This window comes from Falco peregrinus, chromosome 8 (assembly GCF_023634155.1).
Source record: "Falco peregrinus isolate bFalPer1 chromosome 8, bFalPer1.pri, whole genome shotgun sequence".
NCBI lineage: Eukaryota > Metazoa > Chordata > Aves > Falconiformes > Falconidae > Falco > Falco peregrinus.
This window is the reverse complement of record NC_073728.1, coordinates 57,256,820-57,278,167: the sequence shown is the minus strand read 5'-3', so window position 1 is coordinate 57,278,167 and position 21,348 is coordinate 57,256,820. Positions and strand designations below refer to the sequence as shown.

The window sequence follows — 21,348 nt, the reverse complement described above, 5'->3', positions numbered from 1 at the left end:
GAAAGTATTTGGTAAACATTACTCAAACCCCCTAGAGCATAAACTCCTCCACTGCTTTCTCAGGCTTTGCATAGATTTTTCAGCTCCTGGTTTAAAGACAGGTGTCTCAGGGATTCTTTCAGGATATTAGAAAATAATCAAATTTAATCCCTTACAATCATATGCCGGGGAAAATTTAGTAATTAAGTAAGACCTTTCTGGCCTCATTTACAGTAGCGTAAATTGGGACACAAGTCCCATGCAAATAGGTGAAGTTACACCGCTATTGAACATGTAAGAGAAAGAAGAGTCGGAGTCCAAACCCATGGCACAGGTACAAAACCGTGTGGGCTGCAAGCCCAAGTTCCTTACCATTGGAAGAGCTGCAATTTGCTGTTACAGTACTTGTACTCAATTTCCATAGCTTTAAGGTTCTTAAAAAAAAAAAAAAAAGTCCTGGGCTTCAAAATTATATTTTTAACATGAAAAGGGATGGGTTTTGTTTAATTCAGCATGTCAGCAAGATTGCAGCTGTCGGTGCTAGTGATGTAGGATGACAGAGTGGGGGTCAGCTCGGATAACTCCAAAAAACACGTGGTGCTGCAGGGAGGGGGTGGGCTACAGAGCAGCAGCGAAGCCCCCGCGGTGTGTGCTTAGCCCGCGTTACACCAGGGACCGTAAGGAGGTGCTCAGGAGGGTGCTTGGTGCCTCCATGAGGCAAGAAGCTCTGCAGGGAGTAGGATGCCTCTAAGGTTGCATGGGTTTTCATCGGTGTTTGTAAGATGCTGTTACCCTGCTTGTAGGTTCTCATTAGGTGGAGGAGGGAGAATAACTCAGTCACGTTGTCAGATATAGGAAGAGAATAAAATTTCGGGACATTGTTATCTTGTAGATTGCCAGGTACTTTTTATCTTGTTCCAAGCATGAATTTAACTCAGTTTTCTATTAGGGGGACCTGTGTGCACAGGGAGAGATATGCAGGATGGTCCTCTCTTGATGCTCCCCCACCACAGGAAGGCATTTCCCAGCTCTCCACAGTCACCAGTGAAGCACTGGTACGCGACTGGGAGGCTGCTGCTGTGCAGAGCAGGAATTGAGCGCTCAATTCCTGCTGCTGCAAATGAGTGCATTTGCACTGTGGTGTCTGGCCACTGTTTTGCACTTGCAGAATTTATTTCTCAGTGAGCAGAAGAGCTACAAGATTAACAGATGAACAAATACTTTGAGACAGCCAAGACATCAAAGAAATTGGAGAGTCACTAAGATGTTGGAGAGCTGAAGAGTCACCTGGCCATGGTTCCTAGGAATTATTTTATCCTCAGATTAGCTCAGCTGTCTTGGGGTTTGGACACATCCTCTGGTGAATTTAGCTACAGTGACTTAAGACATGACTGGCCACAGCGCTCTGCTTCTCCTCTGAAGGATGCTGCCTGTGGAGCAGAGGCAGCAGGAGGGAATGTGTGCCTGCATCCCAGCCACTGCAGCTCAGATTCTGGGGACTTAGTGCAAGCAGAAGATTCTTCATTTTTCAAGGTAGCCTTGAGCTATACCACCGAGGATGAGAGCGTACTGTACCCCTGGGCAGAAACCTCCAGGGAAGATGTGGGGCAGCCAGCGTGTTAAGCCACCCCTATGCAAGCTATGGGAGTGCACTGTGACTGGTTTTACCATAAAGAAATTCCAACAGGTATTGGAAAGGCAGTTATTGCAGCAGGAAGGTCAGAGGGAATCATATCCCAGGTGGTACTATTTAATGGCCATCACTCTTTGCAAGCTTTTTCTCCCCCATGCAATCTGCAATTCAGAGGGGTGGGGAAAAAAAAACAAAAAAAAACCCCCAAAAAACCCCCCAAACAAAAACCAAAAAAAAACCCCACACACCAAAAAGTGAGTAGCAACAGTCTTAACCTTAGACTGCTCGTACAGAACCCAGCCAAGGGGTGATAACAGTGGAGCATCAGAAGAAGGTTTATGTAAAACGTAGCTTCCCTGCAGAGAGCAAACAAAAAGCAGCTCAGAAAGATTGTGCAGAGGCTGTTAACCATGAGACCATGCTCATTCCTTGGGCTGCATATGGCTCAGTTCTGCCCTGAAATTTAGATTTAGTTGAGTCAGCCAGGAAATTATGGATGAGTTTGGTGTCTTGAGGGAAAGGGTTCAAAAAGCAGCAATATGAAGACACCAACAAGAGGGAAAGTTATAACCTGAAAAGTGCCACACAGAGGGAACTGTGCCTTTCCTTTATTGAACTGTTGGCTGCAATAAATACGGCTGAATTCCCTCAGTCTCCCATAATGTTGTCTCAGTACCAGCAGGAGTCCATTTAAGAATACACTTACTTGCACAAATGATTATATATGAAGAGCAGAGAAACAGCTGAAGTGTCACTGCAGTGATGCAAGCAAATCCTAAAAGCTGCCCAAGTAAGCTCGGTGGCTGCGTGCTGCTGCCTTGTGCTTTGGGTTTCCCAGCGCCGCCAGCCCAAAGCAGCCGAAATAGAGGAGCTTCTGTTCCACTCCACCTGCCTGCCTCACCTGGGGAGATGGTACTCTAGATTTTGTGATGGTACAGTAAATAAATGGTGACAAAATCCACTAAGAGGATATTCCCAAAGAGGGAGAATTGGGGTTTATTATCATTTTCAATACAGAAAGTAATAAAAGACTGCATTAGCAAGAAGAGATGAGACAAGTATAGTACAAAACCAATGAATGGATGATCAGCAAGGAAGATGAACCTTGCACTTCTACATCTTATGGCATTATAACCCCAACTGCCTGAATTAAAGGGTTTGGCTGTATTAGTGCTACAGCAGGGTTGTCAGATACCTGTGTGTGGTGCGTCCACAGTTAGGAGGGGTCAAAGCGCCGCAGAGAGGGGCTTGGATGTGAGCAATGTGATGTAGGCATAGGACTGCAGACCAGGAATTTTAGGGTCTTCAGCCTAGTTGTTTTCATTGATTCCCTTATGTCCTTAAACACTTCCAAACTTCACATTGTAGGTAGCCAGGAGAAATAATGTGTTCTTGCTTGAACAGTGGTTCTAGGAAGAAAAGTGCTTGCACTCTCTGTGTAGGTATACTGCTTTGCTAATATCCCCCGTTAGCACTGATTAGTTAGAAATCTGAACTTGCATATGGGCAAGCTGGTCATGGGGGAAGCTTTATTGCACCTTGCAGCTGGACCCAAGTTGATACAGAATGTTAGCAGACTAGATCTGTGATGTGTTTGACCACATTGTGCATGAAGTCTTTTCCACTGACTAAACCAGGTGTGGATCTGACCATCGGTAGGTCCTACGGTGCTGTGCAGCAGGCAGTCAGGCAGTGCAAGGCAACAGGCTGAGACTGACCATGAGTGTTCAACCCTTCGGGCTCTGTAACTCCCCGTTCTGTTACAGGCTGGAGTCGCCGACGCGCGCGCTGGTGATGGAGGCTCCGAAAGGCATCGAGATCAACGCGGAGGCCGGCAGCTTGAAAGCCACGTGCAGGACAGAGCTCAGGCTGGAATCCAAAGATGGAGAGGTAAGAGAAGGGCGTGAAGCCCTACCACAAAACCAAAGCAAGCCCCAGATCTCCTGCAGATGTGTAGCCTTCTGAGTCACTGAGCCGCTGCATTTGAAGCGCTGGTATGAAAGCAGCGGTGCAGCAGGGCTTCCTAGCTTAGTTTCTGCTAGCAGTGATTGAACATATCATATGCAAACAAGACTCACTCTATGGCAGAGGCTGATTCATTATTTTTGAAGTGCTTGGATAATAGCATCTGTTGTTCAAGCAGATTTATGCAGCTGTAAAATATACAGTACTCCTAACCTCTTTGTTTCCTTGTCAACTTTAAAGCAAGATTTACTTGGCCAACATAATTAAATCTTTTATCATACATTTTTCTATAAGAAGAGCTTAATTCACTGGTATTTATCTGAAAAGCTTTTGTAGCTGATGTTTTCATTTTGGAAAGAAAGGGAACATTAGGAGATACAGGTTGTTGCACTGGGGAGATTTCCAAAGGGGAAGAGAGCAAATATAACAGAGAACAAAGGTAAAACCGGTGTTGAGTAAAGCCTCTTCTGGTGTCTCAAAAGTACATGGGCACAGGGTTCTTACCCCTCCACCTGCCACAGTGCTGGAAGGCACAGAAGGATGTGGCTGAGGAGCTCCTGCTGGGGAACCCACCGGGAGGCTCTGCAGGAGGAGCTTCCCATGGAACACAAACCTCCTGGCAACAGGGCTCCAACACAAGCTAACATTTTCCTGTCTTAAGTGTCAGGTGTAATAAGTAGAGTGGGGGTTTTATTGCAATTCCTGTTATTTCTAAACATTTGCCTTTCAAGACATTTCAGACCATGGGGTGTTAACAAAAAAAACTCAAAAAAAAAAAAAAAAACCACCAAAAAAACAAAAACCTCTTACCTAATATACTGCAACTGAGATCCAAGGCATTTCACTCCTGCAAGCAGTTGCCTTAATGGTTTTAACACTAAGTTGCTTTTAAAATGCATATATTGACCTGCCTCTTTCAGGAGATTAGATGGTTGGATACTAAAACTGGCGACTGTTACTGTAATTGCCAGATAAAAGCAAGTACTGTCAGTTGCCCTGTAATAGTCTGGTGTGCAGGTTATCTTACCGTGCCCTTCTCAGTGATGTTAGAGCACTCCCCTCTAGCTGCCATGTGTCTAAGAGCCGCCACATGTTTGCTTTTATGTTCTGTTTCAGAAGGAGAGATATTCAGGTCTGTTATGGCATTTAAGTTATTTTTAATATACATAAAAGTGTTACACGTATATATAAAATACACATGAAAGTCAGTGCTGGGAGCCTGCAGGTGTGACTGGCGATGGGATCACAGTGCAGCAGCCCCGGTGGAGGAGTGGAGCCATTGTGTGCTCCCCACCTCGCAGTGGGGTGCCTCTGGCTGGGTTAACCCAGACGTGCAGGTGCCCCAGGAAGCTACGAGCCAAGAAAACACGGTGGGTAGATCAGCAGAAACAAACTGGAGGTCTTAGGCAGCTCATGATAAAGGCAGATAATATGCTTACCCAGGCTTGTATCAGACTTTCCCATCTTAATACACTTGCCCAGCCAGTTTTTGTAGCGGCTGGATTTTCCAAAGGAAGCTTCTTTAAACACAAGATCAAAAATAACAGCTCTCCACTAATTCTCTCTCTCTTTCTCTCTCTCCCCCACCTCCGACTTCAGATAACGTTGAATTCTGCAAAAATCAAACTACCTAACTTGCCTCAAGGATCTTCCTCTTCTGCAGGGTCCAGGCAAAAAATCTACGAGCTCTGTGTGTGTCCCAATGGGAGGTTATTTCTGTCGCAGGCAGGCACTAGCTCGACCTGCCAGATAAATACAAGCGTCTGCCTTTGAGAGACAATTTGCAGTGGGGCATCGCAGGCAGCACAAAAGCCAGTTCTGGTCTCAGATTGCAGCTGCCAACTATTTTTACTAGAACACAGAAAGCCTATCAAAGACTTTTTTTGTGTGTGCGCGCGCGTGTGTGTGAATATATATATAAAAATATATATATAAAAATATATATATATATCCTCTGTGTAAAATGATGTTTCAGTACAAGGAATCCCAGGGTGACCCTGTTACATTTGTGTAGCATTTCTCTTACTCACACCAAAATTTACTGGTACAATCTGCTGAATTGGAATTGATGCTCCCCTGGCCCCTTCTGTATTAATATAGTCCAATGATCACCCCTTGTTTTTGATCATGTTCTCAGAGCAATGGGATTGCTGGCTGGGCAAAACCCTGGAACCAACGTAGACCCACCAACATGCAAAGGGAAGAGAAGCATCTCTGATTATTTTCACACCGTTAAATCGGTGGCATGAAAAAAAAAAAAAAAAAGGAAAAAAAATCCCCAACAAAATAGCCAGGTTAATCTGAGGTTAAATTGCACTCTTTAATTTTCACCTGAAGCATGGCTCCCTGTTGGGACAGAGAGATTGCACTTGGCTGGTAGAAAAGCCCAGATCTTGCTGGAATAATCATGTATTTTTCAGAAGGGGTTTGAGCCTTACCTGTGCATGGACAGGGGTGCCTTGTGCTATTCAAATGTGACACATCAGCTCTAACCCTAACCTAAAGACATCTTTGTGCTAACAAAACTGGCATTGCATTTAGTTCTTGGAGGGAAAAAAAATTGCAAAAGTTGGACTAAATAGAAAAATCCTGAACCTCCCTAGTTAAGAGGTGTGCTGGATCACCCCACACACTCTCCATTAGCACCTTTCATTTTGAAAAGGTTTGGTGTGAAGATTTAAGATTTGGACATTGCCTATCAATGCCTATAGAAAGAGAAAATTACCTGTTCTACCCATAGAACCTGAGAAATTGATACAAATCAGGTGTGTAACGTAGATGCTATGCCAGATTTTTTGTTATCTTTCTTTCCAGGATATATAGTCCAAGGTCACTTAGATTTTCTGGAGACTGCAAATATCAGAGATGCTGGCAATGAAACAGACTTCTTTAAGCATTTACAAAGATTGTGACAAAGCCAGATTGCTGGAAAGCAAGGGCTTTGGATGCTGGTTCCTCTAGAATTTGAGCCCCAAAAACTCTGTGGTTGAATCTTTTCATGGTTGCATTTTTCCTTATTTTAAAGTCTAGGAGTCACTACGGGCAGGTTAAAACATGGAATATGATCTGGTAACATTACTTCCATTGTTCAAGTTTTGAAAAACGATGAGAAGAGCCCAGATCATTGAATTCCAACCCATAATTGCATCCACATGCGTGTGAAAATCCTTGACAAACAAATATACTAATTACTGCAGAAGTATCTGAGTCACAGTAAATCTTACAAGGACAGCAAGGTTTCTAAGCCTCTGAGATGCTTTTGAAAATATTACCTCACGTGCAAATATGACAGATCTGTGCCCATCCCTAGCGATAGCTAAGCAAAGCTGGTATTCTTCAAGCGATCTTCAAGATAAAACGTAGCTGACAGAAATGTTTAGAAATAATATGGCCCATTCCTTTTTTACAGATTTCCACGTATTTTCTTGTGGTCTGGAGAGTACCAGGGTTTGATTTTTATTTTTTTTTTTCCCTTTAAACGAACAATTCTGGCTTGATCTAAAACCGACTGGACTCAAAGGAAAGATTTCTGTGGAGTTTAGATTAGATGTGTTGCTGTCTAACAAAGCAGCACTCCTGCAAAATTTATTCCTGAAAGAGGTTTGAATGATCTGCTTTTATTTCAGTAACACTTCCCAATTAATTAACAAATTCAAACTATTTGTTAATGAATGATTCCTGTAATTATTATGTCTTGAGTCAACGTCTGAATGCAAAGGGTCACCCAGGATAACAATTGTATTGGGACACAGGACTATACCATCTCTGTTCAAAGAGGGGAATTGTGCCTATGCCTTAAGTCAATGCACTCAGCAAGGAGAAGCACATCATATTTATCTTGTTATTAAAACTAGTTTATTTGGGGGGAGGGACAGGAGGGTGTCTTGGGAACTGGTTGTGCAACTTAAAACAGATATTAATGAAATGCATTAAGACTGTAGGGGCACCTAGAGTGATACAAACTTTTTTTTTTTTTTTTTTTTTTTTTTTTTTACCATGTTAAATATAGTGAAATACTGTGTGCGTTACCTCTGGGACCACAACTGAAGTCCCATTCGTAGTCCTACATTTACTGTAGAATTATTTTTTTTTCCCCCTGTTTCATTTAATACGGATCACAAACCTTACAGCAAGCACAGCCCAATTCATAAACAGATCCGGCGTGAGCAGTTGTGCAGACACGTGCTGCAGGAAGAGCACCCTGCACAGAAAATGAGCCGCGTTAACTTTCCCATCCCCCAGAGCATGGGTGCTGGGGAGGAAGGCAGGGGCTGACCCAGCAGGGATGCTGCGTCCTGGTTCCCTTGCTCCACTCCCGCGGCACCGGCGGCTCAGTCCTAGCCCTGTACACCCTCTGCCGAGGATTGCCATCCCAACAAATTAATTGTGAGTGGCTGGTCTTCTCAGCTGGGCTCTCCGTGAGATTATCACCTTCTTGTGTCGCGAAAGCCATGCCACCGCTTAAGGACATCCCGCTATTTATTTTGGTGTGAATTTCTATGGGGGAGCTGTTAAGGAACAACCTCACACAGCTGTGCCATCGCTGCAGACGCTTCTCTGAGGTGAGCAAAGGGTACCTTAATTACATCTACACAAAGCAATTCGAGTTCCTTCAATATATTAGACGATCATCTTTCCATCTTTAAAAACATAAAATTATATGTTGTGTTGAAAGACAAGGAACGGCTGCTAGGAAGGTTGAACCCATATAGAGACTGGTAAATCATGTAAGTCCCACTGGAGTGTGAAGGCAGCGGTTTGGGTGATGCTGCCTGCGCTTGTGGCTGCGTGATTAGTCCCCTCCTGTTCGGTGAGTGGCAAACTGGAGCAAACGGGACTGCGTGTCTGGGATGCCAGGGTAAAAAACAGGCGCTTCGTTTAAAAAGCAGCTTGCAAACACAGCCAGCTATTTCACGCTTCTCAGCTTGTTGGTGGGGGCTGTTGTGGAGTGACTGACCCATCGTGCTGGACGAGGCGAATGCACGAGAGGGTCCCTTGTCCTCCTGCCTGGCCCAGAAGTCCCTCATAGTTGCTGCACCTGTATGGGTTGGTTTTCCCCGAGTCCATTTAAATCAAGCCTCCCTGGCTGGAATTTCGTCCGTAGGCTCTCCCTGCCATCGATAAAAGGCCAAAAACGAACAAGGGTTTGTGTATATCTTTGTGACTCAGCCCTGCGGTTCAGTGCAACGGAGCACCTGCTGTCTGGGGAAGATGGCGTTTCTCTCAAACTGGAGTTTGTTGTACCTCCCAGTGCTAAGGCAAGGCGGGGAAGGGACAGTGAATTTGTTGCTGCTGAGCTCAGTGGAAGAGATGCCGACAACCTCGTGGCCTGAGCTGGGACAGGAGCTGGACCAGTGACAATTCAGGGCACCCTTGGGTGGCTGTGGGACCGAACCCCGGCTCGGCACCGTGTGCAGGTCTGCACTGCAGCCACCAGCACTGCAACCCCACAATTAATAATTGCTAATCAAGGGGCTGTGATACTAATGTCAATATACCTTAGACAACCAGGAATACTGCAGCATTCGTAACTGTGTTTATGTATTGTAACTCAACTTTATAGGGTTTCGGGACCTTGTTAAATTTGCTTTAAATGCGACACTTTAGTAAGTGGTCGGGAAAATGACTGTCAGCGCTCACCGGTACAGCAGCACCTTATCCATAGGTAGTGTGCAACCCTTCCGCCGTCATAGGTGAGTTAGGATGGATTTTCTAAAGCAAAAAGAACTAAAACAAACAAAAAAAACCCTTTTGCCATTAGTAAAAGCAGACACCCTAATACTGACTATACAACCATATCCATTCTCTCAAGTTTCTTTGTGGGGTTATTTGGGGGGATTTTTTGGTTTATTTTCTTCTTTTACACTTTTTGAAGCATATTACCCAGTAGTCGGTGAGGTGGGTAGCTTAAGAGTACAAAGAAATGTACAAAGCAATGGCAGTAGCTGCTAAAATATGTGTAAGGCCTCTCCTGCATATGCATTTTTAGTAAACTGAGTCTGTGCAAGAGTGATTTGGTTTTGGTTATCTCAGTCACGTGCTGTCAAACAGCTGTATTTTAAGAGGGTTTTCTTTTTTCCTTTAATCATAAATATCACATTGCACAAACACAAAAAAAATAAGGCATAAGCCTAAAAAATACTATCTCCAATATACGGTATAGAAAAATGATGTCTAAATTAAAAAAGCACTCCCTAGAAATTACTCCAAGGTTAAAAAGAGATTCCTGTGGAACTTGTGAAGATGTCAGGTTAGTTCACATTGTACCTAGTTTGCAAATACAAACGTTCTTAAAGGAAATTAGCTTTTGTTGTCATAAGATGCACACACACGTATGAATATATATATATATACGCACACACGCTGACATGCAGTTGTTTACAACAAAAGCCAATTTTCTTTCTATTTGTTTTTATGGCTTTAAGTTTTACATTGCAAAAGAGAGTGAGACAAAGACCAAAGACTTAACAGAAATTCATCCCTTCTCTGGTTGCCCTCACTCCTGAAATGTGTTAACTTTAATGGTGCTTTTTTTAATTGGGCAGGAAAAATACAGGTTTATCATAAATTTGCATTTGACAGAGTAAAGTGGCAGGAAGACTCTTAACTTTGTTAATGGGTGAAAAGAGGAAATCACCTGAAATATCTTTAAATGTGTGCAGAGGGCGAGGTTACCTGAAATTTGAAATGGGAAGAAATAGCCCAGAAAGCTAAAAGACATTATCCTGGGCTAGAAGTATAAATAAACTGAGTAAACGCTACCGGCTGTTCACTTACCTGCACTTGAGCATCAGGAGATCAGGAATTCCAGTAGCTGCCCAGTGAGGAAGAGTAATTGTGCCATAATGTTTTCATTTTAAAAGTGCATACAGTAAAAACAGAAAAGTTCAAGGCTGTGCTCTTTTTTCATATATATATATATTTTTTTTTTTTTTTTTTTTTTTTTATGATTGACATTTTAGATTTTGAAATGTCATCATCCAGAATTCACCCCAGCATGTGCAGGGCACATTCCTGCGAAGCTTTGCCAAGCACTGGATTGGTGTTTTTTGCATGTGAAAACACCAGCCTTTTTATTGCCGTTGCGGTCGAGGGACACAATCCTGGCAGCATTTCCCTTTTCCCCATTTTGACCTTTTTCCTCCGTTCTGAAATCGTTGTGTAGTATTTGGGCAGCTAGTGTCCTGCCCCACAGGGGGCTGCATGCAGGTGGCCACCAGCCCCAAATCCCCATTGTGGCACTTCTCAGTCTCGCATACCCCCAAAACCTGCGTGTAGCTGTGGCACCAAGGTGAAACCGGGGACTTTTAGGTACGTTCTGCATGGCAGTTGCTCTGTGTTCACAGCCGATGCAGCCACGTTTATGGCTGTGAGTGGAACAGGGTTAAGCACGTGGCACTGATGAGATTATCCAAGCAGGAGCAGAGTGAATTAAACAAGGCAGGTAGGGGGGAAAGGGAAGGAACAGCGAGAGACGTCACTCTAATCACAGTAATGCAGCCAACTTCTCTGTCTGTTTACACTATAATACTTTAAATTAATAACATCCATTTTCCTAAATATGGTAGCAATTATGCTTGATCTTTCGTGGCACACAGTGGAATTACTGTCAGTGAAACCACTTACGGCTTGGGCTGTTCAAGATTGCTAGGGTGTTCTTTCCATCCACAATAACCACAGTGGCTTGGGGTTTGGATGGAAATTATAGTGAATAGCTTGTATTTAGAAAGCTTTTAAGTCTGCTGTGGTTGAAAAGCCCACGGTTATGTGCATACAGCCCCGAGGCTTTATATTTCAGACTCTCTTATCCTGCCACTTGAATTGTATTGTGCCCTTGTGAAAAGCGACACACTTGCTTTATGCGGGAAAAGATGGATATTCAAAGCTGCAGGATTTTTAACCCAAGCAAAAAAGCAAATATAATCATAGTGCACAACAGAGATTTCCCATCCTAGTTAATTTAAACTAGAGGTGCAAGTTCCTTAAAAATTAATTTGCTACAAGTGTTAATTCCTGCAGGAAAGTTAGCTCTGGTGCCACTCCCAGGAGGTGTCTCACCTTACTACAGCTCGAAGCCATGCGGTGGCCGGGATTTTCTGTCGCCGTCGGTAAGGCTGGGCTGCCTGTTCGGAGGAAGCCAGATTTCCTTTGAGGCAACTCATCTCCATGGATGGAGCTTTTGTTAGTTTTTAGCCTGTATTGAAAAACAGAAAGGGTACGTTTACTGTGAAGCGATACGTAGTTGTATGTTTGTCTCGATTTAGTTGGTTGAGTCTTTCTGCCAGCAAGAGAAAGTAACAGGAAAAATTTGTGTGAACGTGTTACATTTACATTGTGCCCTGCTACCAAGTGCTTCAGATAAAAAAATGCAGCCTTAGTGAAACAGTCTTTTCTTCTAATATTAAAAACGACTTTTTGGAGCTTTTCAGCAGGTCCTACCCAAATGGAAAGTCTCACCATTTCTAATGTATTTGCCGTTAGAGGAACAGGCCCGTTGCAAAGCATAGGTCGTGTGCATCTTTGCATGTAGCAGGAACTTTGAATTGCATTGTACTCACACGTCTTTGCCTCATTCAAAAGGCTTAACCGCCGATAGGAGATAAAGCGTTCCGAAGCCTCCTATAAATGCATTATCACTTTCTAAAGCAATATTGTTTCTTTGGTCTTTTAAAAATTTCCTCATGACAGAGTCCTTAAAGCATCTTGAGGCAGGCTCACGCTGGAGAACAAAAGAATAATTATTTGTGGGCGGTTCTATTTTTATCTAAGGCTGGAGTGTAGTTGAAAAAATGTTGCTGTTTGAGTTTCTCCCACTTTTTGCTTAGCTGCAAACACCACCACCACCACCCCCAGCACTACGGCTAGATTTCTCTAGGGCAGCTGCCTTACGAGCTGGGAGTTGCCTACTTTGCTAAACGAGAACCTGATAATTTTGTCTTCATCTGGGTCCTCCTCTGGGCTTGTGCATTCAGTGTCGGTGCTGTTATTGATATAACAGATAATGAAACGCTTTGGCAGTATTAATGATTTTATAGATGATACGTATCTGCAGTCTGAGTGGTACAAATAGTGCCGGTAGCTCTTGGTTGCTGTTCTAACAAGCCTTTGACCACCTCGAAAGCATCGGCAGTAACTCCAGAAGGCACAGCCATGTGGCTGTTAATGCCACCTCTGCTTTGTCCATTAATGTCTGTACAGCATCCAGGGGGGTGCCACGGGGATGGTACCCCGGTACCCTGCCTCTACTCGGGAAGCCTGTGGGCGGTTGGGAGGTGGTTTTGCCTTTTCTTGTTTATCTCCATCCTGTTGCCAGGGCCTGTGCACTAGAAATAGCAGCAAGCCTGATGCCTGCCTTGGGGGTCTGGCCTGGCGCGGTGCAGCAGGGCCATTCACAGCATGGGGGGGTGGCTCTGTAGCTGGATTAAATCAGGAGTTGGCTCCATTTAACTTACTGGTAGCCTGCACCGCCTGAGGGTTTGGACTTAAAGGTTTAGCACTGCTAAGAGTCTGGCTGCCCCGTCTAAACTCCAGCCTGTGTGCTCCTGGGGCCAGCATGGGACACGGGGCTCCTCGCGCCGCTGGGGTTTCCTTATCCCATGGGCGCAGATGAAGAGCTGTGGCAAGTCTTCCCGTCAGCCACTGCCTGAAAACGGAGGCATGTCCATCCAGCTTCATCCCTCGCCACCACCACGACCGTGCCGAGGTCAGGCGGTGAGCTGGTGGGTAACGTGTGAAGCAGAAGGTCCCGCTGGTGGCAGGGCAGGGCCACGCTGTCTGCGGAGCGGCTTCCACAGGGCTGGCACCGCCAGAGGAATCCGCTTCCTTCTCCCCTTCCCTGCGTTATCCCTGTGAGCACAGAAGTTAAGATGGACAAATGCTGCCCTAGCTCAGCAGAGTAAAAGCATGCCAGAAACCTCGTTAAGTGCAGATCTGAGCAATTCTCACATACTGTGTTTATAGACAAAGGGCTCAGCTGGCAGCGTTCACACCCAGATTCCTCCCTCCGTCAGAGCTTTTCCCGAGCTGCAACCCAGATCTTGGTCTGGATCTCTGGGAGCAGAGAAGGGATCAACCCGCTGGATCTGACACAGATCCCTTTGGGGTTTGGTTTTGGGGTTTTTTGTGCCCACCCTTTATTTGAATTAGTTTCCTTGTGCAAAAATGCCAATAGAGTTGTCGATACAAACCCAACGAATGCTCTGTGTAGGTAGACCCAACAGCAAAACAACATTCAGTGCGAGCTGAAGCAAAACCCCATTCATCCACAGCAGCAGCATAAAAGGCATGACCCATACGCTATAGCAGTTTTCATCTGTGATGGTAAAATACCTTGTCTGACCTCTACTCTGATAACCACCAATGACCTTGATCGTGTAAACAGGACAAACTGAATTTAAAGTCTTATCACAGTTCTCATTAAGAAATTCAGATTTGTTTGGCTTTTTTCTTTTTAATTTATGTATGTGTGTGGTTGTGTGGGAAAATATAAAGCTTTTTTGTATCAAATAACATCAATCCTTGCACACTCTATGCAAAATTTTGTAAGCATTGCAATAATGCTATGAATTACACAAGGAACTATTTTAACTTTATTACACTTTCTGTATAAAAAAAGTTTGTATTTAAATGATTTCAACTGCAATCTTGTAAAATATATTAATAAAATAATGATTGTTAAGAAGGAAAGAGATGTTGAGTGGTTTTTGTTCGTTTGAGCATGGCAAACGTGAATTAGACTGCAAACTTTCATATGTCTGTAGGATACAGATAGGATATGTCCATAGGATATACCTGTATGTCTGTAGGATATGCCAGACTGGATCACACTAGTGATCCATTTCATAGCATCAAGTCCCTGGATATATTTCATGCCAAAAATGCTGTAGAGGATGGAATGAGATTCTCTGTGGATGGCTGTTGCTGTCATTAGCAAAACAAAAAAATCTCCCCTTTAGGAAAGTTGAGTTGCTGTCTTGCTTACCGCTTTGTTGAACTTCTCCCCCTTGTCCTAGCATTGGAGACTCACAGCCAAGAAGTGTTGTAAGCATTGAGGTCCTGCCTGAGCATCATAAACATCTCAAAGAGGATCACTTGCTGGTAGAGGGGATCTGGTGCTGCTTGTGCTCCAATGCTCCAAACCAGCAGGAACTTGAGGTTTTCCAAGAGGGACCAGAGCCAGGTGCATGCATCTGGAAAGGAGCCCCCACCGGCAGACTGTGTAGGGAGCATGACCTCAAGTCTCCCTGCAAAAAAAATAATAATTTAAAAATAAATAAAATCATTTTTAAAAAAAACCAAAAGCAGCAACAACAACACCCAGCAGCCTGGACCAACTCACAGAAAGCCTCTTGAAAACCTCTGGCTGCTTTAACTATCCATCAGTTTTTATTTTAATTGGCAAACTAAGCAGCTGCTCATGGGTGACTCTGCACATGCCAGGCAATCACTTCTGAGGGCATTTTGCAGGAGCTGGGTTTTAAATATGAATTTGTTTGCCCTGGATTTTTGTCAGTAAATGAGAGCATTGATTGAGGCTCATTATCTGAAGGAATAGCAAGAATTCAATCCGGCTGAAAAGATGTGCATGCCTTCCAAGTGCACGGAGAGTACAAGCCCAGCCCTCACAGCTGAGATGCTGCCAAAATCCAGGCTGTAGGGGTACTTGTTTATCAGTTTGCAGGCCCTCCTGTTTACCAGGCTCCAGGTAAGTTCACTCAGTACTGTTCGGTGGACATGCACAGTCTCCTTCTTGCTCGTTGGGGTTGGACTGTTTGCACACTTTTTTTAAAAAAAAAAAAAAAAGAAGACATCTTTCAGCAGAACTTCAGCTGCAGTTCTTGGCCTGCATTTGGAATTTCTAGCAAACTGACAAGGAAATAATTCATGAATTAACCCCCATTAAGAAGCATGTCGGTAGGAACTTCACAGCACCCGCAGGATAGGGCGCTCTGTGTAGCTGCACCCAGCCCTGCCCCAGGCAGCGGCCGGATCCTTCCCCAGTACCAGCAAACTCCACATCAGCTGCCTGAAAATGTCCTTGATACAAGCAGCGAGTAGTTATCAAACTCAGCCTTAGGCACAGTGTATTTGCAGTGCCCCCGTGCCAAGTGTGGTACTCAGTAGCAACAATATGTTAACCATTTTCTAAAGCCTGGGAAGCTGTATTTAAAAAGGGAATTTGTCTTTTAAAATTGACTCCTGGGAAAATTATCAAAGCATCATTTCTTCCCAAGCATCCTGCCTTTCACTTTTGAGAAGTGCTTCCCAATTTTTGCTTTCTTTTCTTTCTACCCCTATAGCTAATTCATTGTTTCTTTTTTTTTTTCTTTTTTCCTAAATATCAAACAGAAAAAAAGCACCAAAGGAAGAATTATAAAAGCAGGAAATAATCACTGAGATGAAATGAATCCATTTCATACTCTGTAAAATCATAACAGCTTCAACTTCTTAAAATTTTTATGTGCAGCCAGGTTTTTGTATTTTTCATCTAAGTCTAGTACAGACAAGTTGCTGCTGCTGAAGTTTGGTTGTTGAATTGGGGTGATTATTTTTATTTTTATGAACAGTGTCCAAAAGTCAGTGATGAGAAGTATCTGTTTTTAACAGTTTTTCTCCACTGCTGTGACCTTCTTCTCTCCTTAAATGGAACAGAAAAATCCTCCTGAATTTAGTGATGAAGGTTCAGACCTAAATAGCTCCAGTGCCAAATGTATCCCAGAGGAAAATTATATGGCCTCATTTAATAGAGAAAAAGCAAGAAGTCTGGCCAGCAGCTAGAACTTGGCTCTTTTCTGCAGTCATTTCAGAATAAAAAGCAGAGTGTAGGTAGTCTTTAAATATTTGATTCACACTATCAGGCTATTGTAATATACATTACTGATATGATCTGCACTTTTTAAAATTGGGGTTTGTGAATAGCCCTTCACATAGCACCTCTGCTTCGGGCCATCATACAGCTAGGCTTGTGTAACATCAGCTGTGGTATTTTCCCTTTCACACCTACAGGGGCATTTTTTGTTACCCTACTTCTAGGCTTTGTTTTCAGCCTCAGCAGCAGCCTGGCAGTGCAGGCAGAAAACAAGGCTCCTGCCTCCTCGCTGAGGAATGCTTGCAACCATCTGCTTTGCTCCATTCAGTGGGTGCATGGAGGGAGGGGAAAAGCAGAAAACATCTTTTAAATCTCTGAAATAACCTCATTCGGCTTGGTTTTCTGCTGCCCCCACAGCAGCACACAGCTGCAGGGCAGAGTTGGCAGCAGCCTGGGCTCCTGCTGGGGCTAAACCCCTCCTGGGGCTCCACATCCCACCTCTCCTTCCTCAACAGCCCTATTCCCGTGCCACTGCCAGACTCAGGCTATGAAACAGAAATACTTTAACTGACAGCATAACCCACAAGTGCTCAGGGGACAGTAAGACCTCAGTGCTGCTCGGTATTTCAGCACCTTTTCAAACAGAAAATACATCTGCATTACCTGACCTAAACTCTACCTACAACTTGAGTTTAGCACCTGGGAGTGCTAAAGGATGCTGAGCATAACTGAGATGGGGTTTACTCGTTGAATATGGGTTTTGCATCTGCTTTGCCTCCCCGAAGGCAAGAACCAGTACATGCACATGCCAAAAAGTGGTGCTGTGTCTCTGTATGGCTGCCACTCTTAGCCTGAGCCTCCTCCCTTCATCCAACCAATGCGCCGCATCTCCTGCCCTGGGGGTTGAGGTTTTAATGGAAGCTGCTGCAGTTGGGGTTGGCTGCCCGTCTGCTGCATCGCCAGTGCATTCAGAACCGGGGCGGGGTGATGGTGAAACGCCCCACTCCTCCCAGCACAGCAGGATGGAGCCATGCAAGCACATGGGATGCTCCACAGCAAGACATTCCCTCCTTGCCGTGGCAAGAGGTCTGTCGGGAAGAACGAGACACGGTTTTCACCCCAGTGTGTCCCAAGTGACATCTTGACATGGGTTTCAATGCTCTTATGGGAACCACCCAAGGAGGCCCCAGGGCTGAAGTAAGCAGTTTTAGAGCTGATGTTGGTCCCAGAGAGGGCCACATTTATATTAATGCCCAGCCAACAAACACAACCTGCCTTTACAAACCGGGGTGATTAAAAACTTCTCCTTGCTCTCCACTATCAGCAGGCTTAGGAATAATAACTGACTGATAGGGAAGTGTGTGAGAGAGAGAGAGCGTGCCTCTTTGTGTGCACGCATGGGGACGGGGGAAGATAAATTTCTGAATAAAATGTTATTTTTATGTCCGCTGTAACGATTTCCCAAAGCATATGGGTATTTCAATAAACCCCAGTCTCAAAAGAGAGTTTTTGCATCACAATCATCTTGAACCATAATAACTAAATTTGAAAATAACTATCATCTGCTAGAAAGACATTAAAGTATCTATAGTGGTGCTATCAGGCTGTGAATGCTATGGGAGCTCTGCACACACAGACACACACACACACAATTAACGAAGAAAAAAGAAAGGAGAAAAGCACTGTCCCTTCCAAGAAAACCCACAACCTACTGCCTACACGGTGAACTTTTAAGCACAGAATGCAACATCCAATGAATTATTTATGAATTAATTTGCAATGAACAGTTTAGCAGTCAAAGGAAACAAACTGGCAGCACAGCCCTGCCTGGGGTGACGGCAGGGGACACAAGTGTGCTGTTCCTGTGGCAAGAAGACATTTAGCAGTGTACATGATGAGTTGCACACTAAGAAAGTTTAAGACAAAAATGCAGTTCCTGGCAAGCACCAGCCTGGTGTACTAATACCCTGACATAGCCTGTGACCCCACTTGCACGCTGCACTGACACATGCCATCGCTCACCCAGTGCCAGGTGACAGACACAAGTGCTTCTTGACCAGCAGCTGCTGTGGATGCAGCCGCTCTGGCAGGAGAGGTCACCCAGTGCCCCACGCCTCCCACCACCACCACATGGTTTTTATGCTAAGCTAAAACACAAGTACAACCAGCTGTTGCTTAAAGGCTAATGATGGGAACAACAAAATCAGGAGATAGAAATGCACATCGTGCATTTAATTTAGTTCTTTATAGCCAGGCTGTAAAAGGGGCTGTCCCTGCCCAGCACAGGAATGAGCTCTGCACTGAGGGCTCCACACCAGCATTTGTCTTTAGCATGACATTAAATTAATGCTTTTGTGGGTCTTTTTTTGACTCCTCAGCAGAGATGCCCAGTTTGCCTGTGCTGCTGCAGCTAAGCATCAGTCCTGATGCTGACCGCACAGCTGCGTGGCATGCTCTCAAGGTAAGTGGCTGCTGCGTGCTTTATTTCTCTAATGCAGACATGGATCATGGGCATAAACAAACCTGGCTGGATTCCTGGCAGAGCTGAGAATTGCATTCGGTAGCTCCTGGGGCAGGAATAGGGTGATGTCTGAGCTAGCAGGAGAACACAGGCAGGAGAAAACAAAAGCAGAGCAGGCAGGTTAGCCTGGACCGGGCTGCTCTGGGCTTGCTGCAGGTCCTGCGGCATTGCCAGGCACAAGCTGCCCTGGGTCACGTTTACTGGTGCAAATAGAGCAGCAGACACTTGCCAACATAGCTCCCGGTTGCTGCAGTTGGAATAGTTTATAAATGCTTTTGGATTTATTTTTTTTCCCCATTCATTTCTGTAGCGACACCAGAGTCCTGCCTGGTTCCAGTGGGGTGGCTGAGATTGCTGCTCCCCTTAAAGCACGGTACAGCTGAGCATGGTTGAGCTCCCTTCCCACAATGGCTTCTATAATTTTTATGTAATATATTCTGTATATATATTATAATAATGACTTTTCTAAGGTACCTGCATCTCAGCTACCCTTAACCCTGGCTGTGCCCCTGTCTGCAAGAGCAGCGTGAGGGGGGCACAGTCCTGCCAGCCAGGTGGGGGATGAGGTTTTTTGGCAGTGCCACAATGGAAACCCTGTGTCCAGACAGCCAGCGGCCTCTGTGGGAAGGAAAGCCGCACTGCTTCCCCCGGTAAGTCTGACTCACACCTGTGTAGGCTCTGAACGATGAGGTGAAGCCGTGGTATTTGCCCAAAGCAAGTGAGAAGCTGCCCTTTGTGTTGTTTCCACCAAAAAGACTGATGGTAAGAGAAAGATGCTGTGATAAGTTTAAAGAAGTTGACATCAACTGACCTTAGGAACCAGGTGAAATATTTAAGACACCTTCGCAGTTCAGACTCTGCTCAGACTTCGGCTGTTGGGACGATGGTCAATGCTTCCCTCCCGAAAAGAGCAGACCAGGCAGAGCAGCTGAGGACAGCAAGTCACGAGATTAGTTTCCTGAGTTTCACCTTTTTCTTCCTTTCTGCCTTCTCCATTGACTTCTGGACCTGAAGTGTCTTCCACATGTGCATGGTGTCCATCAAATCACATACTTGGCTTGGACAAAACTGATGAGCACAATGTGCCAAGAAGAGACCTGCTATTTTTACGGTTTTGCAGCAAGACATTGCACATACAACTTGTATCAGAGAGAGAGCTAAGAGCACGGTGGGGCAGATGGGAGCTGGTGGGGCCCGTGTGTCCAGGGGTGAGAAAGGTAGGTAGACACAGGCACCAGCTTCCCACAGTGACTGATGGATTTTACCTGTCTTTTTTTTTTTCCTTTCACACATGAAGACTTTTGAAACACCTAACAAGTGTCTGTCTGGGGTTTAGAGATGTCTGGTTTTACTGAACACAAGAGCTGCCTCCATGAGCCATGGCTGCTTCTGTGACTGTGCAAAATGTGTATTGGTTTAACTTTTCATGGCATTTCAGTCATAGAAAAAAATAACCTCTGTCTTTCTGGTATGTAAGTATTTAGCAATTGGAGGAGGAAGAAAAAAAAAAATCAAGCAAACTTATGCCTTATTAATTTTCTTAGTTTTCTCTTTCTGATTTGATTTTTGGATGGCCACCACTAGAGACCCCAGTAGAGACAACACACCCTAACCCTTCCCCCACTGCCATTTTATGACATACCCACTGCCATACCTCTTTTCTTCTTCAAGAAGATGATGGGAGACAGAAAAAATGACAGCAGAGACACTGAAAGCTCTGTAACCATAGAGCAAGTTAGAATCACTGAATCATTTAGGTTGGAAAAGACCTTTGAGATCATCAAGTCCAACTGTTAACCGAGGACCCAAGTTTAAGCAGTTCCCACTGAAATCAGTAGGTGACCTACATATATCTATATATAGAGTGTCACTCCCATTTTTAAGAGGTAGGACAGTCAGTTTAAAATGAAAGGGCCAAATTTTTGTATGATGTGAATGGCAGTTTGGATCCAGATTCATCCGAACCATAGGCCAGTTTGGCTCAGGAGAGTTAATACCGCCTTCCTGAGAAATACAAGACTAAAATAACCACCAGGGCCAAAACAGGAAGGCTAAAAATAAACAAATAAAGAAAATAAAGTAAATAAATAAACAAACAAATAAATAAATGAAAATAAACGGAGGGCTACTGCCCTCAGAAGAATATTTTCATCGCTGCTTTGCATGAGAACTGCAAAGAGGACTTCAAGATAAGCTTTAGAAGGTGCAGGAGTGGAGATGGCAGGCAACTGAGGGTAAATAATTAATTCAATAACATACAATTAATTGTTTGCAATTAAAGAACATTTATAAGCTGCTAAATTCCATTAGCATAGCATGGCCTATATAAAGTGAACACTAATGCATATTAAAGAAGAACCTGTCTTGTTATGCTTTCATCTCGCCACATAAAAACTACCGAGATGAGGAGCACACTGCCCCGTGCAGCCGGCAGTGGGCTGA

General features: G+C 44.4%; 1 protein-coding gene and 1 long non-coding RNA gene across 3 annotated transcripts in view; one reads left to right on the top strand and one right to left on the bottom strand.

The window, feature by feature from the left end:
- SGCD (sarcoglycan delta) overlaps nt 1-14,257 on the top strand; it is a 349,434-nt gene extending 335,177 nt beyond the window's left edge. For both annotated transcript variants that reach the window (XM_055812889.1, XM_027778842.2), the window contains 2 exons: nt 3,379-3,502; nt 5,177-14,257. In XM_055812889.1, the coding sequence (XP_055668864.1) occupies nt 3,379-3,502; nt 5,177-5,350 (298 nt within the window). In that variant the 3' untranslated portion in view covers nt 5,351-14,257. The remainder of the gene's footprint in view (nt 1-3,378; nt 3,503-5,176) is intronic.
- On the bottom strand, nt 3,368-20,626 carry LOC114010588 (uncharacterized). Its single transcript, XR_008748542.1, has 4 exons — nt 19,718-20,626; nt 14,559-14,820; nt 11,636-11,771; nt 3,368-3,481 (listed from the first exon to the last, which is right to left on the bottom strand). It is a non-coding gene; the product is annotated as an uncharacterized LOC114010588 (long non-coding RNA).
- Between the last annotated feature and the right edge of the window lie 722 nt (nt 20,627-21,348).